Below are 16,845 nucleotides of genomic sequence, written 5' to 3'. Positions count from 1 at the left end.
TGATATTTCGGTCCCATCCTCTTTTACAGTACACTTTAACTCTTATAGTGCCAATCCCGAACTAGTTCGGGATAGTTTGGACCGTATTAACGTCCAGGGTGCCAATCCCGAACTAGTTCGGGAAATTGTTTTTTTTCTACAAATTCTACTTAAAGGGGCACTCCACCACTTTTCAACCTATCTTCATATAATAGGTCCTCACTAATGTTCATGATAAAATATCACAATTTTTTTCTTCTCAGTTTGGGTCTCATAGGAGAGCTGTGGGTGGGTCAAATCCTTCTACCGGTGACATCATCAATGGGAAATGCAAGCTAATAGAATTTGCAGGCTTGCAGAAGTTGCAATGTTAAAGTGGAAGCCATTGTTCTCGTGATAATAAAAATCTAAATATTTTTTTTCAAAAATATTATTTAATATTTTTTTGTCAAACGATGATGTCACCGGTAGAAGGATTTGACAGCTCTCCTATGAGACCCAGACTGAATAGAAAAAAATTGTGCTATTTTTGCGACCGTCAGGGAGCAGCTTACTATGAAAACCTCCACCGGCCGTCGGTCGGTCGGTCGGTCGGTCGGTCGGTCGGTCGGTCGGTCACACGTCACACCTTTGCCCTGCTCATATCTCCGCATCAGTATATAGGGCTTGTTTGTTTATTGTATGACATCACGCCACATCATCAGCTGTGGACTCTGTGATGTCATCGTATCTCCATATATGGCCATCTCCGTATATGGAGATATAAGTCGTCCATGCCCAAGTATGGGCTGGTGAGGTCAGACTTTGTGTGATGCGTAGGTTATCTCCATATATGGAGATTCAACATTCCAGGTGTAACTATGGCTACCCGTATGACGTGAGAGGTGGAGGTTGTGATATTTGTGGAGATAAGCGACCAACGGTCGCTTATCTCCCGATTAGGGAGTCTTACTGGTATTATGAACATTGGTGAGGACCTATTATATGAAGACAGGTTGAAAAGTGGTGAACTACTCCTTTAAGTAAAGTACTTGAATACATCTAGTAGTTACTTTATACCACTGTGTATACAGTACAGCTCTGTAAGAAACTTAAAACATCATTAGATGAGATGATTAATGGCTCACCTGCTGCAACAGAGGAGGGAATAGAACACACTTTGTTCCATATGCCTCCTACACAATATTTTCTAGGTTATAAGAGCACGGTTTGTTGGTTTCCTTATCATAAACATCAAGTTTTGCCCCTTGGGCACTATTGTTGGACACTCGCACCTGTTATGTGCACCACTGATCATATTCCTTCTAAATGCGAATCCAATGGCCAAAACAACAAACAAACACTAAATCAGAATATGTTTTATGACTGTGTGTACAATTACAAACTCTGAAACCTGAATCAAGAATCAACTTTATTTTCACATCACTGGTTTACAGGTGTGAAGAAGTGGGTGAAAAAAAATACAAAATACAAAGACAACCCTAAACCTGTGTCTCAGACAAAGCAGTCTCTAGACGGGTTCTCTCTGGGTTTGTGTAAGTGTTGGTCTGAGGCTGCTCTTCAGTGAAGGCTTTCTCCAGCACCTTTAGGACAGATCTGCGGAAAACATCCTTGAAATCCTGACCCATGAACACGTACAGCAGCGGGTTCAGGCAGCTGTTGAGAAGTCCCAGTCCTTTGGCTGTCGGGATCCCGATGATGACCACGTCATAAATGTTTTTACTACTGAACTCTGTTGGCAGGACTTTCACGTAATGAATCAGATGCATGATGTGAAAGGGAGCCCAGCACAGCACAAACGCGGTGATAACAGTTGCTATGATTTTTAAGGGGCGACCTGATTGGCTGGCCAGCGAGCGATTCTTCCTGAGCCGGTAGATAATGACAGAATAGCAGGAGACGATGGCAGTGAAAGGGACCAGGAATCCCATGAGGAAGCGAGTGATGATCATGACCCCAGATCTGAATATCCACAACTGCCTCACTTCAGCTGTACTGTAGTCATCAGTGAGTGCAAAGTTGTAGTAGCGCCGGATGATGTCTTTATCATAGTCAGAGGGCCGTGTGTCCTTAAAGATGAAGTAAGGGGAGCTGAGAGCCAAGGCCAGCACCCAGACACCCAGACTCACCCAAGACGCCTTTCTGACACTGCGGTGGTTCTTGGCCCACACTGGACACACCACACTTACACATCTGTCAACACTGATGACCACCAGGATGTAGATACTGGCATACATGTTCAGGTAGAAAACCGTACCGTCCATTTTGCACATGAATTTGCCAAAAGGCCAGTGGTTGTCTAGAGCTGTTCTTGTGATTCTTAGGGGCAGGAACGATGTAACGAGGAAGTCGGCCACAGCGAGGTTGAGGTACCAAACAGTGTTGATGGTTTTCTTCATTTTGAAGCCTGTCACCCAGATTACAACACCATTCCCCAACACACCAAGCACAAAGACTAGGCTGTAAATGACCAGGGATACAATGGTCATAATCTCCATCCTCCTAAAACCTAAATGAACAAAACAAAGGTTTAATGCTTTGTTTTAACAAGCCATGCATTATATTGAAATTATTTGTTGCCAGGGATGCCCATACGAGATTTGTATTGTTAAAATGTTTAATATATATACAGTATATTAAAAAAAGTATAATAGCCTACACATCTCCAAATCGGCAGACCGGTAGATATAGTGCCTTGTGTAAGTGACTTGTTGAAGACACAGTAAAAGGGCAATTATGCATCAATGCTACAATTAAACTCTGATTACTCTACAGAAGGAAAGTTTAGGGTTTATTGTTTTTAACTTGAAGGGCAACCTCCTGAAACTACACACACACACACACACACACACACACACACACACACACACACACACACACACACACACACACACACACACACTTTTTTAAATATTCAACCTACACGCACACAACGTTCTGAGGCTCTATGCACAGCAGCCATATTCATATAAAACCTCATACAACATCATATTACAAATACAATCAACATTTTGTAAGTGATATTCATTCATGCTAAAATAAAATGGCTCGTATTCTAGATGGCATTAGAAATAAAATGCAAGATACCTGTTTCAAGGTTTTGAAGAGACGCCAGCCAGAGGAGTATCTTTGTTCAAACTGTGATCAGTGAACACAGAGGAGCGCAGAGCACCGTCTAGCACCTTATGGGTGTCATATGCAACACACACACACACACACACACACACACACACACACACACACACACACACACACACACACACACACACACACACACACACACACACACACAAACTCAAACTATTTTAGTATAACATGATGGAGGATGTACTTAAGTGTGATTCTTGTGGCTTCCTCATTTTCAACATTGAACTACCATATGTCATTAATATATTCATATATTCTGTAAGCCAAAGAGTACATGTATCGTCATGATGTCACTGATCACATTACCCCACAACCAAACCTCCAGTTCTAAGCAACACAGAAGGAGGGGACTTTTTTCTTATTTCCACAACAACTCTTAAAGTATATTAATGACATGGTTCAATGTTGAAAATGAGTGGTATTCCCCTTTTAAGTGGAAATGGAGCAGGAAATCAAGCAAAAATAAAAGTACCTCAAAATTGTACTTTAGAACAGTACCTGAGTAAATGTACTTAACTTGCTTTCCACTGCAAGCATTCCTAGCACTCATGAAAAGAATCCAATTCCACCTGAGCATTAAACTTTAAGGACAACCAGATGTCAAATAAAAATAAAAACTCATCTGGTCTGGGCTTGAAGTGGGAAAAAAGACAATACGCACATGGAGGAATGCACCTGTTCTGTTTTGGCATATCCCAAATACACATAGACCCGCCGACTCTCTGAGCGGACTGGTTCCAGCGCTGACGGCCGGGCTACACCAAGCCGTTTTGCGCGCGTCAGTGCGTATGCGGGGCGTGCGCGCGTATGCAGGGCGTGCGCGCGTATGCGGGGCGTGCGCGCGTATGCGCGTTTTGGATAGATCCAATGTATATCAATTCAGTCAGCTACACCAGGCTCACGGATAGCGCGGACCACGGATACGCATGCTGTAAAAATAGGATCGGTTCTATTTTTTACATACGCGTATGCGTTTTGTACACAGACTCTCTGGTCTCCCGCACATATACCTCGTCCTTGGTGTAGCCAGGGGCTTTTCGCACACGTACAGACAGCGCACGCATAAGCACGTGTTTTCTGGTGTAGTCCGGCCGTGAGTCTGAAATCAGGCTACAAAAACACAGTAAAATCCTCAGTGTACAAATGGAACCCTCATGGGTCCATTTGGTCGCTACAATTTGGTGTAATATCGGTGTAATATCAATTGTAATGCTTCACCAGTATGCTCCTACTATACCTCAGTGCAGAGGCAGACCACAGGATGGCCGGAATAACATCTACAGATAAAATATAATACGAAATATGCTATATTGCACTTTCATTAATGTTGCACTATACTGTATAGGCTATAAAAAGAAGGTGTTGTGAATGCTATAAATCAAGGCCCCCAGAATCACGGTTCCATTCAGTAAAGTCATAAAGTAGAGAGTGCAGAGGAGTGAGCCATGGAGGGTGAACCCAGGCCATATATCCTCGCTGTAGTTTGGAAATTTCATATGTCAAAAAAAAAAAAAAAATAGCAGTAATAGCTGATCTACTGTTATCGGCTATATTTACTAGGCTACTTTTGTGTGACGCTATAGTATGACGAAGTAGGGCATTCAGCAGTGGTGTAAAGTACTTTACTTAAGTACTGTACTTAAGTACAATTTAGAGTTGTTTGTACTTTACTTGAGTATTTCCAATTTCCAATACTTTTACTTCTACTCCACTACATCTCGGATCCAAATATTGTACTTTTACTCCACTACATTTATTTGAAAACTTTAGTTACTAGTTACTTTGCAGATATAAATTATAATATTATAAAACATACATTAACCACTTTAGCCCTATTTTATACCTTGGCTATTTGAAAATAACCGATCTACAAGCTCACAGCGCGTCGCATCGTGGCGCGTTGTGAGCTTGTAGATCAGCTATTTTCAAAAATGTTACTTATTCTTTTGTTACTTTAAGTACATTTTGATGTCAATATATTCGTACTTTTACTCAAGTACATTTTGAATTCTGGACTTTTACTTGTAACGGAGTATGTCTACATTGCAGTATTGACTCTTTTACTTAAAGGAGTAGTTCACCCCCAAAATGACTTTTTTTCTATTGATTAGTCATACCATAGAGAGTAGAGTTCAATAATATTTTTTGGTTTTTGTCACATTCCTAAGAAATTTGATTTGAGTAAATTTACGGAATGAATGGGGGTACATTTTTTGTCTTAGGAATGTGACAAAAAACAAAAAAGATTATTGAACTCTAGTCTCCATGGCGTGACTAATCAATAGGAAAAAAAGTAATTTTGGGGGTGAACTACTCCTTTAAGTATAAAACGTGAGTAATTTTTCCACCACTGGACGAAGTAGGGCATTCATTTATAAATATTGAAATATGGAGAAAAGAGGTTTCTGCAGTGTAGTCACTCTCATCCCTCTTTCTACTGGTATGGGGCGGCTGGCTGCCGTCAGCAGCAGCCTGCTGATAGCAGCCCAGGTGCATCTCCACTGAAATTACAACCATGAAAGGAATGCTAAGTGTGTGTTTCTGTTTTGTTTGTTGAGTCGTCCACAATGGCATTTTTGTTTCTCTTTGATTCTTTTCCACCTGTTGTCACCTCAGCTGGCCTCTGTCAGCTGCAGATCTTTGACAGAAAAATGAGACTGCTTCCTGGCAACGGGTTGCTTGAGCTCTGCGTGTTGAAGCCACACGGTTGACGGTGCCAAGCTGTTTTGTGTGCCGCTGCCAGATAATTACTGGCTTGTTGTGAACAGCACTTGTGGCCACCGAGCGAAGGTGGGGCAAGACATTAACAACATACTAAATGACCAAAGATACGCAGGTGTCCACATGATGTTGTTCATCATCAGTCGAAACCTGAAGCCTGAATGTGCGACACCTTGTGGGCCTGTAGATTATTTTTGCAGTGCGACACTGCCTTGCAAGATAATATCAATCAAGCACCCGGCAGCATTCAAATGACAGCTGAACTGGGCTCGCTTCTTGTTTGGTCATGAATTATAAACATGTTGTGCTGTGCTCTAAACATTAAGCCACCCTTACATCTCACCTGCCCCCAACCCATGTGACGTATTGACTGCTCATCCCTGTCATGCTCTACTGTGGATGGGTGGTCCTAAAGCCCTTAACCTACCATAACAGAAAGAGAGAGCATGTAGTTTCTATTAGCGAGGACATCCCATCGATGATGTCACTGGTAGGCATGTTTATGAGACAGAGTGACTAGGCAGAAAGGGTGGCATCTTAGAATGCACATTATTGAGGACAAATTCTATGAAGATAAGCTTGAAAAAGGGTGAAGTCCTCCTTTAATGTGAGAACTGCGCATTGAGTAAGTGACATTAAAGCTACCTGCCCAAAACATGTGGAGCAGGGATGTGGCACAGTACTGTATTGTTGCGACCGTAGGTCGCAGTTACTTGCACACTATCCAAACCTCCACCGGCTGTCCCTCCGTCACTCCCTCCGTCACTCCCTCCGTCACTCCCTCTGTCACACGTCACACGTCACACTTTTGCCCTGCTCATATCTCTGCAACCGTTGCCCCGATCCATGCCAGATTTTGCACACACACTCCTTGCCTGCCAAACTACAACCTCCAAGGACCCCCGGAGTTTCGGGGACCCCCAGGTCCCTGGGGGACCCCCAGGTGTAAAAAATTACCAAATGTGCAAAAATGACCAAATGACCACCCCAACGGGGCTGCTCTCTCTGTGTCACACACACACACACACACACACACACACACACACACACACACACACACACACACACACACACACACACACACACACACACACACACACACACACTCTCTCTCTCTCTCTCAAACATAATGTGTGACCTGCCAAGTGGCAAGGAATGTTGCCACTGTCCTCTCTCTCTCACACACACACACACACACACACACACACACACACACACACACACACACACACACACACACACACACACACACACACACACACACACACACACACACACACACACACACACACACCCTTCACACCAGGGAGTCCAGGAAGGATGAGCCTCCATGCTTAAATAAACAGACCTGGGTCCACTATCAAGATCTGCCTGTGGGTGTGTCTACTTTTAGCAGGAGAGCTTGCATCTTGCATGCTAGTATTGGCATTTCTCCCAAACTCAATGAAGACAACACACAAGATTTGAAGACTTCTAGAAGAAATGAGACTTTTGCAAGAAATACAAGTGTAACTATACACGCTGAAACTCTGGAGTGTCAGGTGATCATTGCTGAAACCTCAGAACAATAGCCACATATTAGCAACCATAAATACAGATGCCCACCCTTTAGCTAACAGAAACTGCTTTTGTAAATGCTGGAATGTTAAAAAGGTCATCTCTTTCACTTTCAATTGTATACATTAGCTATTGTTCATAACTACACAGTCATGTCATCAAAATGCATCTGTCCCATCTAGCGCCACCATCTGGCTGATTTTTAAAAAACACATTTTTGGACACTGCTCCTACAGAATTTGCCCTAAAATCACACAAACCACTACACAGTATCTCTACAGTCACCCTGCTCCTACAGATTTTGCCCTAAAATCATGCACACCAGTACACAGTATCTCTACAGTCATGTAATCACAACGCATCTGTCCCATCTAGCGCCACCATCAGGACGATTTTGCACAAACTACTTTTTGGCCTATTTATGGAGATAAGCGACCAACGGTCGCTTATCTCCCGATTAGGGAGTCTTACTGGTATATAGGGGTGTGAAGGCAAAGAGTTTGAATACGGAGTGTAAAACCAGGTGGGAATCGCTCGTGTCACTGTCTGCACCTGCCATGTCCCCTTGTCGCCATCTTGTACCCATCTGCTTGTACCCAGCACCTCCAGAACTCAGAGAGAGAGAGAGAGAGAGAGAGAGAGAGAGAGAGAGAGAGAGAGAGAGAGAAAAGGGAGGAGACAAACACCGAAGGGAAAGCGAGGAGACAAAGATGAGAGAGGTGCTGACAGGGTGAAAACAGGAGAGCGGTGGTGCCGGTCGTATTCATCTAGCTGTGAATATTCTATCAGTGCTGCTGGTTAAAGGGTGTCTCCAGCAGCACTTAAATGCAAGCCAAGAGATGGTGCGTAGGAAGATCTCTGCACAATCGCTGGTCCGCACGCACAATGCCCTCCTACGCGCCTGTCACCCCAACAACGCTGTGCTAGATACTGTACTGTTGAGAAACCATCTGATTGCCTTTAGCGACACCGGGAATGGGTTGTTTTTTGTGATAGAGATCAGTGGTTCTCAAACCTTTTTTGTGTCAGGGATCCCCAAATTGATTTGTATTTGGCCATGGACGCCCATCTGAAAATGTTTTGTATTTATTTAATATTAGTATTTATGTTAAATAAAAATAATATTCAAAAGATGTTTTTTTTAAACATTTCAAAAATAGACAATGTACTTTAAGCTTTCTGTGTGACAGAGAGTGATGCACTGTGAGCTTGTACATCTGCTATTTTTGAATAGACAACATATACAGTAAATGGATAAAGTTGTTAAAATGATTCCGGCTGTCAGCCTGTTTGTCTGGCTGTCAGTCTGTCACACGTCACACGTCACACTTTTGCCCTACTCATATCTCCGCCACCGTTGCCCCGATCCATGCCAACCTTTGCACACACACTCCTTGGCTGCCAAACCACCCCTCTTTTCTCACATGGCCCTCTTCTAGTGCCACCATGAGGCCGATTCTTGCAAAACACATTTTTGGACACTGCTCCTGCAGATTTTGCCCTAAAACCACGCAAAGCGGTAGCGGTAGTGCGGTACACAGTACAGTAACTCTAATTCCCTTGCATTTTTCACCTCAGCCTTTTATAGCGCCACCAGGAGGCCGACTTATGTAAGACACATTTTTGGATATTACTCCTTCAGATTTTACCCTAAATTAACAAAAATCTGTACACAGTATCTCTACTGTCATATGATCAAGACGGATCTGTCCCATATTAAATATTCCATCCTAATTGGCTAAGATTGGCCTCCAAACTTTGCAGGATTGATCTGTTTCAAACAAAATGCCTCAAATCAAACACAGCGTGCAATTGTAATGAAATTGTGCACGCTCATTCGCAAAAGGCCAAGGAAGAAATTACACTACAAAATGTTCAGCCTTATGGTGGCGCCATGAAATGTCTAAGATTGGTGAAGAACACATGCCACCCTTTTTACATTGGCCTATTATAGCACCACCAGGACGCTCGGAAGAGCACTTCTTCTAGTTCTGCTTGTTCTGATCTGGCACTTGTAAATCGCACCCTCTCCCCCCTATCTTCCTCCTTGCAAGTCTCCATCTCTGTGCTCATCCTACTCACACTTCATCACATGACGAGGTGTCGGTCACAAGGCACCTGCAGATGGAAGGGAGAAGATGATGTGTGATGTGTTCTATTCCTGTGCTGTTAATGGGGAACGGTGTGTCTCTTTCCACTTGATTAGACAGTCCGTTTGTACAACGAACAAAGTATAACTCCAGATTGAGACTATAATCTAAATCTACTGCAGGAATTCTCTTTTTTTTCTCCACCCTGTGAGGGCTGTCGTTTTTCCTCCCGTCTTTATTTGCTGCAGCTGCTGCTATTAATTTGTTGTGCTGTAGTGGCCATGAACTCATGTTCAACTGCTTAACAGAAAACCAAAAAACCAATCTAGTGGGCTATATTGGATAAACCTGCTGCAGTGGAAAATAGTTTAATGGCAAAACTGTTCACCCACTCTACTATACTGTATGTGCCCTCCTCATACGCTACATTACTCATGTGTCATGTTTTCGATTGTTAAAAGAAAGGCGACGTTTATCGAAATTGAGACTGGATTGGTTTATTTCGCCGTTGAAACACATTTTTGGTGCCATTGTTTTGACATTTCCTAATTTGATTTCTGTAAGTGGTGCGACTTGAAACATTTTCCACGTGTGACAAAAAGCTTTGCACTAAAACGTTGCCAACTGCAGTAAGAAAACACACAAATGCACTGTGTGTGTGTGTGTGTGTGTGTGTGTGTGTGTGTGTGTGTGTGTGTGTGTGTGTGTGTGTGTGTGTGTGTGTGTGTGTGTGTGTGTGTGTGTGTGTGTGTGTGTGTGTGTGTGTGTGTGTGTGTGTGTGTGTGTGTGTGTGTGTGTGTGTGTGTACTACTAATACTACTCTGACAACAGGTACAACGGGTATTGCATAATCAGAACGGGTCATGCATTCCCAGTGGGCATGTCTCTTGTGTAGTGGTTCTCAAAGTGGGGTCCGGGGACCCCCTGGGGTCCTTCAATGGGTTCCAGGGGGTCCCCAGCAAAATGTGTTACTGTGGCTATTTAAGAATAGCAGGTATACAAGCTCACAGCGAGCTGCTATTTTTGAATGAATTTGGAAAATCTCAATTATTTTTGGAAATCTTTTGAATTTTGAACGCAAATCTTCTCTTCTGGGGGGCGGGGGGGGGGGGGGGGTTCCTGGCACAAACTAATTTCAGATGGGGATTACGAGGCCAAATACATATGAATTTGATGGTCCTTGACATGAAAATGTTTGAGAATTATCGCTCTGTGGACATAATATACAGTATAATCCTTTAATGTATCTATTTATATCTCTGAGTGCAATGGGTCCATCTGTGTACATTTGTACACACTGAGGATTTCACTGCGTGCTGCACCTGTTACTGTCTACTCTAGGGCATTCACCAAATATTCGAATATTCGAATATCAAAGTCACTATTCGACATTGTTCACCAAAGTCGAATATTCGCTTTTTTTTTAATAATATACAGTATATATTTCTTCATGGTTTATAAAGCTTGGCTAGATAGGAAGTCATAAGAATGAGTTGTCAATGCCCCTGGTGGATGAATGCGTTAATGCTCTATACCAGGGCTTCTCAAAATCTTTTAGGCCGTTACCCCCAAAATAAACATATTTGAACTGGGGACCCCCACCCTGACAAGCACTTGGAATTGTAGGTATTACAATTAATGTGACTCGGTTACGCAGATAAATATTGTGAAAATAGCAGGGGCCCACTTTGCCTTCCTGCCAGACTAAAGAGCCATGTGTTTTGTGTTGTGCAGGAGAAGATGAAGAGTAAAAACAAGCTGGTGCTTCGTCTCCTGGGGATAACCAAAGAGTCAGTGATGAGGGTGGAGGAGAAGACCAAAGACGTGGTCCAGGAGTGGCCGCTGACCACCGTCAAGAGGTGGGCGGCTTCTCCCAAGAGCTTCACTCTGGTAAGAGGCTACCACCTACGCACACCAGACCAAGGGTGTCGCACCACATTCTGGGTACGAGGATTCACTGCGGGCCCCCCATGAATGTTCTTCATAGGGGGAGGGGGTTTAACCCATTTAGACTGGGAACGCATTATTTTGTGCTTTAACTATTGAAAAATAGCAGACAAATAGCATACAAGCTCACAGCGGGGCACCAAGTGCCGCGCTGCGAGCCTGTAGATCTGCTGTTTTTTGAAAAATTGTGAAAATTTGTGCAAGCCTTATAATATATAATATATATATATATATATATATATATATATATATATATATATAATATACCTTCTGTTTCTATGTCAGTGGTGCTCAAACCTTTTCATGTCAAGGACGCCCAAAATTATATGCATTTGGCCACGGACCCCCATCTCAAAATATTTAGTTCCAGGGACCCCCCCTAAAAGCAAAATTTGAGTTATAAATGTTTGCTTAAAAAAATACATATATTGAAAGATTTGCACCCATTTTCAGGACTTAAAAAAATAGCAGATCTACAAGCTCACAGCGCGGCACCGAGTGCCGCGCTGTGAGCTTTTATATCTGCTATTTTTCAATAGCCAAAGTATATAAAGTAATTAAAGCCCCCTCCACCTTGGGCCCTAGTAACTCAGTCCCACTTTCCCCCCCATCCCTTGTGACGCCCCTGCACACCAGCCACCAACACACAGAGACATCCACGATTGATCAAGAAGCTGAGCAAGTTATCGTGGCTGTCAGGTGGAAACCTTGTATGTCCATAACCTTGTAGATCGGCTAAAGCTTGTAGATCGGCTGTATTCGCTACTTTTGCGTGACTCTTATACGAGTTGGGACATTAATCCCATGGTGAAAAACATGAAAGGTTTCTGCCCAACAGTGACGTTATGGAAGTAGCACAATAATGCACATAAATACATACATGCCCAGATACGCTTTGTCTGCAGATGCAGACTCAAGTTAACGTGACACTCAATTTCCATTTTGTTTCACTTCATTATTCTGTCCAAAAGTGCTCCCCTTGTCGCTGTAGTTAATCCCCTGACCAATCACAAGCCAGTCACAGAATTTGATACGTCACCAAATTCTCCACAACTATAACGTTACCACAGTGAGGAAATACACTCCCCAGGTGCTACTGTATATGGTTGTTCTGAAATGTTGAGCTGTTGAGTGTTGCCATTCGGAGATCTAGAGCATTGCTCTGTGGAAGTGGTCAGTGCGCACACTGACCACTTCTGACTGAAAAGCCGGGTTATCCCGAGCGTCTGAACAATGAAGGAGGGAGTCATTGCAAATTGTGATAGTTGCAGCTTGTTTGGTACACCGTATTCACCGTGGTACACCGTATATGCATGTACATTAAATAAAACTGACAATAATCATGTTTAGACATGAATGCTCAAGCCCCCTTTAATGGCTATGTGTGCACGTGCCAGTTTTCTGATATGGGGAGCTCTGTATGATATTAAAACGAGTGTGCTCTGAAATGCACTTGGAGCGTATTTCTGAATGCACCCCCTGTTTCGTGCTGTTCACTTCCATCGTCGACTTCAAAGCCAGTCGGAATTCCAACTGAGAACACAGACTGAACGACACAGACACCAAACCCCTGAATCATATAGGATGTTTTAATCAGTGTGACTAGCGATTCAGGGGCTGGAGCCAGGCGAGACACAATTATCAATGCTGCAGAAATCAGCTAGACATTTTCTCTGTAACTTAAAGGCCCATTCCCACTGGGCCAGATAACAGATAAAAAAATCTCTTTCTCCAGATATTTTTCCATTCAAAGTGGATGGTAGATACAGATAAAAAGAAATATCTGCCACAGATAAAAGAAATATCTGTGGCAGATATATTTTTTATCTGTATCTACCATCCACTTTGAATGGAAAAATATCTGGAGAAAGAGATTTTTTTTATCTGTTATCTGGCCCAGTGGGAATGGGCCTTTAGTCTCAATTGTAGAACCAGAAGCGTCTTTAAATCCTCATATTCATAGCCTACAGTACCAATATATTTGTGTGTGTAATTTAACTAGCCAGAGTAACGCAAATTAGTTGTAGCAGACTCAACTTTTCCACAATGGTCATAAACATTCATCCACACATTCAATTTCTCCGTAGTCACTCTCTTGCACAGTTCAGCTATTGAACAAACTCCTTTGTCTGGCTTGTCAATAACCCTCCTTTGTGTCGACACCCGCAGTCAATGTGCAACAGGGGATTTAATCTAGGAGATCAGGTACACATGCTGTCTTCACTGGCCTTCTATTGAATTAATCCTCTCTCTCTCTTAATCCTCTCTCCCTTTTTCTTTCCACGTAGACACAAATGAACGCTTTGAAGTTCAGACATATGCCTCTCGTTGACTCCCCCGTTTGAAATATATGCATAGAGTAGATTCGGTTATTCAAACATATCCCTATTTTTTTGGAGGGGGCTGTAATTTTCAGCCGCTGACAGTCCGCTGCCGGCAAGTTTTGCAATTCCAGACGTGTGATGTGCGATGCATGCATTATGTGCACACAGTGTACATCGTAAAAGAAAATGTTCTGTCTCTGGAGTTCTTGCTTCTTTGCGCTGATTTAAACATAAGGTCTTCCTTCTCATAGTGTTTATTACAGGGGTCTTCAACGTTTTCAGGCCAAGGACCCCTTAGCTGAGAGAGAGAGAGAGAGAGAGATGAAGCAGGGACCCCCACTACATCAAGCATCTATATCGGAGCACTTGGAGGCAATCCTAAACCAGAATGTTTAGCTACATATTCCCACAAACACCTCTCACAAACATAGCCACCACGTCGAACAAACGTGAAAATTTTAAAATGTCCACATTGTAAACATGCCACTCTTTGAACCGCATTTATTTCAATTTAACAAAATTTGCCTCACGCAGAGCAGCCACTCCTGACGGAATGATCCAACGTTGACCGGCGACGCGATTTGCGTCACATATGGGCGTAAACACAACGCACTCCAACTAAGTAACTGCCTGCAAGCAACAGAGATGGGGGGAGGATGGGGGGGTGGAGAGTAGAGAGAGTAGAGAGACAGAGCGGAGCTGTTCTGCTTCACACCAAACACTACACAGGGACACACACTGCCATTGGAATATGATAGGAATAGCGTGTTTTAAACCTTCTACTTTACCCTTTCTGCAATGACAACCTTAAAAATGCAGCTTACAGCAGAAAAATGACTTATTTAAGCCACGCGTGTGTGTGTCAGTTCTCCATGTTCTCAACAAAACATTGCTTCCCTCCATAAAGAGTAGATTATGCATGCGATGTTTGACCAGACACGCGTGTGTGTTTGTGTAGTCCGTTAACAAGCATGGTATGTTGGTAGCGATACTTTTGTACTTTTACTTGATACCTAACGTTGGGAACTAACGTTGGGAAGTGTTACCGAATAGAGAGAGAGAAAGAGAGCGCGAGAGAGAGAATCGTATTTCAGAGAGAGAGAGAGTTCAACTTCTGACGTAATTCTGGAGAGCAGATCTGCAAGCTCACAACGCCTCGCGCAAGACGCACATCGAGATGTTATCTGCGTGAAGATCAGCTGATGTGTGTTTGTCTCCCGTTCTGTCCAAGCAAGAGAGTGAAAGTTTTTTTTCTCTCTCTCTTTTTTTTTCAAGCCGCTGCCTGCTGTGAGTGCCGTGCTGTCAACATAAAACGAGCTGTATATCCTCTGTGTTGCTAAAGCTCCCCTATAAATCACATGTTTGTGCAAGAAAGAAAAGATTGTAAATCTGTTGATCCAAATGAAGACTGAGACTCAGAGACTGTACAGCAGGAGCTCTGCAATGAAGCGCAAAGTAGGCTATGCTGTAAAACAATAGGGTGAAGTCAGGTAAATTGGGACACTTTTTGGAAGCGCAAAGTATAGGGTGAAGCAGGGCCGTGCAGCCCATAGAGGCAAAATAGGCAGCCGCCTGGGGCCCCCTCACAGCCTGGGGGCCTCATGAGATTATTATTATTATTTTATTTTTTAACCAACATGGCCATCAGGGGGCCCCAGTTGAGCTCTCAACTGTGAGACAGAGAACAGTTGAAGTGAGGGTGAGGGTTAACATTAGCTCATTAGAATCTGAAAAGAAGTCAGGTAATTTGGTCCGCTTTTTGGTAATTGGCCTAGGAAACTAAGAAAAAGCAATGTGTGATACTGAATTTGTTTTTATGATTAATAAGGACTGTTGTCAACATGTTTAAGTTAAATTTATGTAATAAAATAAATTCGTTTTGATCCTACAGCTTTTGAAACAGCTGTCACACATTTTCTTGATTAGCAGTTTTCAGGTAATTTGGGCTACCATATCAGCTGAAATGACGGGCACTGTTACGATGTTAATATTATGGGCTCATTGGGCTGTATGCAGACACATACATTTACTGCACCCATCATTTAGCTTGTCAGAGTGGTCGTTGGAGCGCCTCAGTGCTGCTGCAGAAGTCACGTGCAACTTCTTCCAGAGAGATTGATTGATTGATTGATTGATTGCATAGGAAATAAATGAGTCAACTGTAACTCCATCAGGTGCTTTTGTTTTACATGCTGCTAGGAATACACCATGGAACAGTGGTTCTGTTCATATCAGGAACCCTCAAATTTTTTCTAACACATTTTTGGACACTGTTCCTACACATTTTGCCCAGTAGCTAGATAGATACATACATATACATAGATAGACAGACACATAGATACATAGATATAGAACTCTGGCGGTGTGCTTCACTTCAAAATCTACATTAGTGGCATTTACCTGTCGCTCTTGCGCATTAACATCATACCTTATTTTAACACACCAAGCCAACACAGAGCAAGCTTTCCTGTACCTGAGGGGTTTGAATAGTAATAAAGTAAATGTCATGTTTTCAAAATGCATAACTTAGAGGGGAGATTCATAATAATTACGGTCAGCCTCATGGTGGTGCTATAACAGCCCACTTCACATTTTGCCCTACTAGCCCTTACCCGTTCAAAGATATGAGCTCTGAAATGATGTGCAGTGTGTGGATTATGGGATGTGCACTGTGCACACAGTATATGAGGGATGGAAAGTAACTTTAACTGGTGCTTGCATGCTAATATGTAGGAGCATCAATGTAAGAAATACCCGTTCCATTTAACAGCTACAGAGATACTGATTTTGGACAACATCTGTAACAGGGCCAGACCCCCCCCCCCGCCCGCCTGCACACACACACTCCCCCCCCGTGTGTGTGTGTGTGTGTGTGTGTGTGTGTGTGTGTGTGGGTTTGTGTGTGATTGTGCATGGCCTGAACAACAGCGCCCCTCCCTTAACATGTGTGGTCACAAAAAGTACTGTAGGCTAAATAGATATAGATACACCATAAAAATGCTATTATACAGCATACGATTTGTGAAAGTGACAAACGGGCTTCACAGTTATGTCAGGTGTGTTCATATGCTGATGGTGAT

At 43.0% G+C, this 16,845-nt stretch overlaps 2 protein-coding genes across 2 annotated transcripts in view; one reads left to right on the top strand and one right to left on the bottom strand.

Annotated features, from left to right (window-relative positions):
• tln2a (talin 2a) overlaps positions 1–16,845 on the top strand; it is a 235,189-nt gene that overhangs the window by 107,198 nt on the left and 111,146 nt on the right. Inside the window, exon 11 of the mRNA XM_080730803.1 lies at positions 11,229–11,384. Coding sequence (XP_080586929.1) covers positions 11,229–11,384 — 156 coding nt within the window. The remainder of the gene's footprint in view (positions 1–11,228; positions 11,385–16,845) is intronic.
• LOC308288027 (chemerin-like receptor 1) lies at positions 1,461–2,477 on the bottom strand (the record flags this gene model as incomplete). The annotated part of the gene is made up of 1 exon (XM_080729372.1): positions 1,461–2,477. One exon carries the CDS (start codon positions 2,475–2,477, stop codon positions 1,461–1,463), a length of 1,017 nt encoding a protein of 338 aa, XP_080585498.1.

This window comes from Nannobrachium achirus (genome assembly GCF_963921795.1).
Source record: "Nannobrachium achirus genome assembly, chromosome: 7".
In the NCBI taxonomy this organism is placed as follows: domain Eukaryota; kingdom Metazoa; phylum Chordata; class Actinopteri; order Myctophiformes; family Myctophidae; genus Nannobrachium; species Nannobrachium achirus.
The sequence above is the reverse complement of the archived record's forward strand: the minus strand, read 5'-3'. Positions and strand labels throughout refer to the sequence as shown.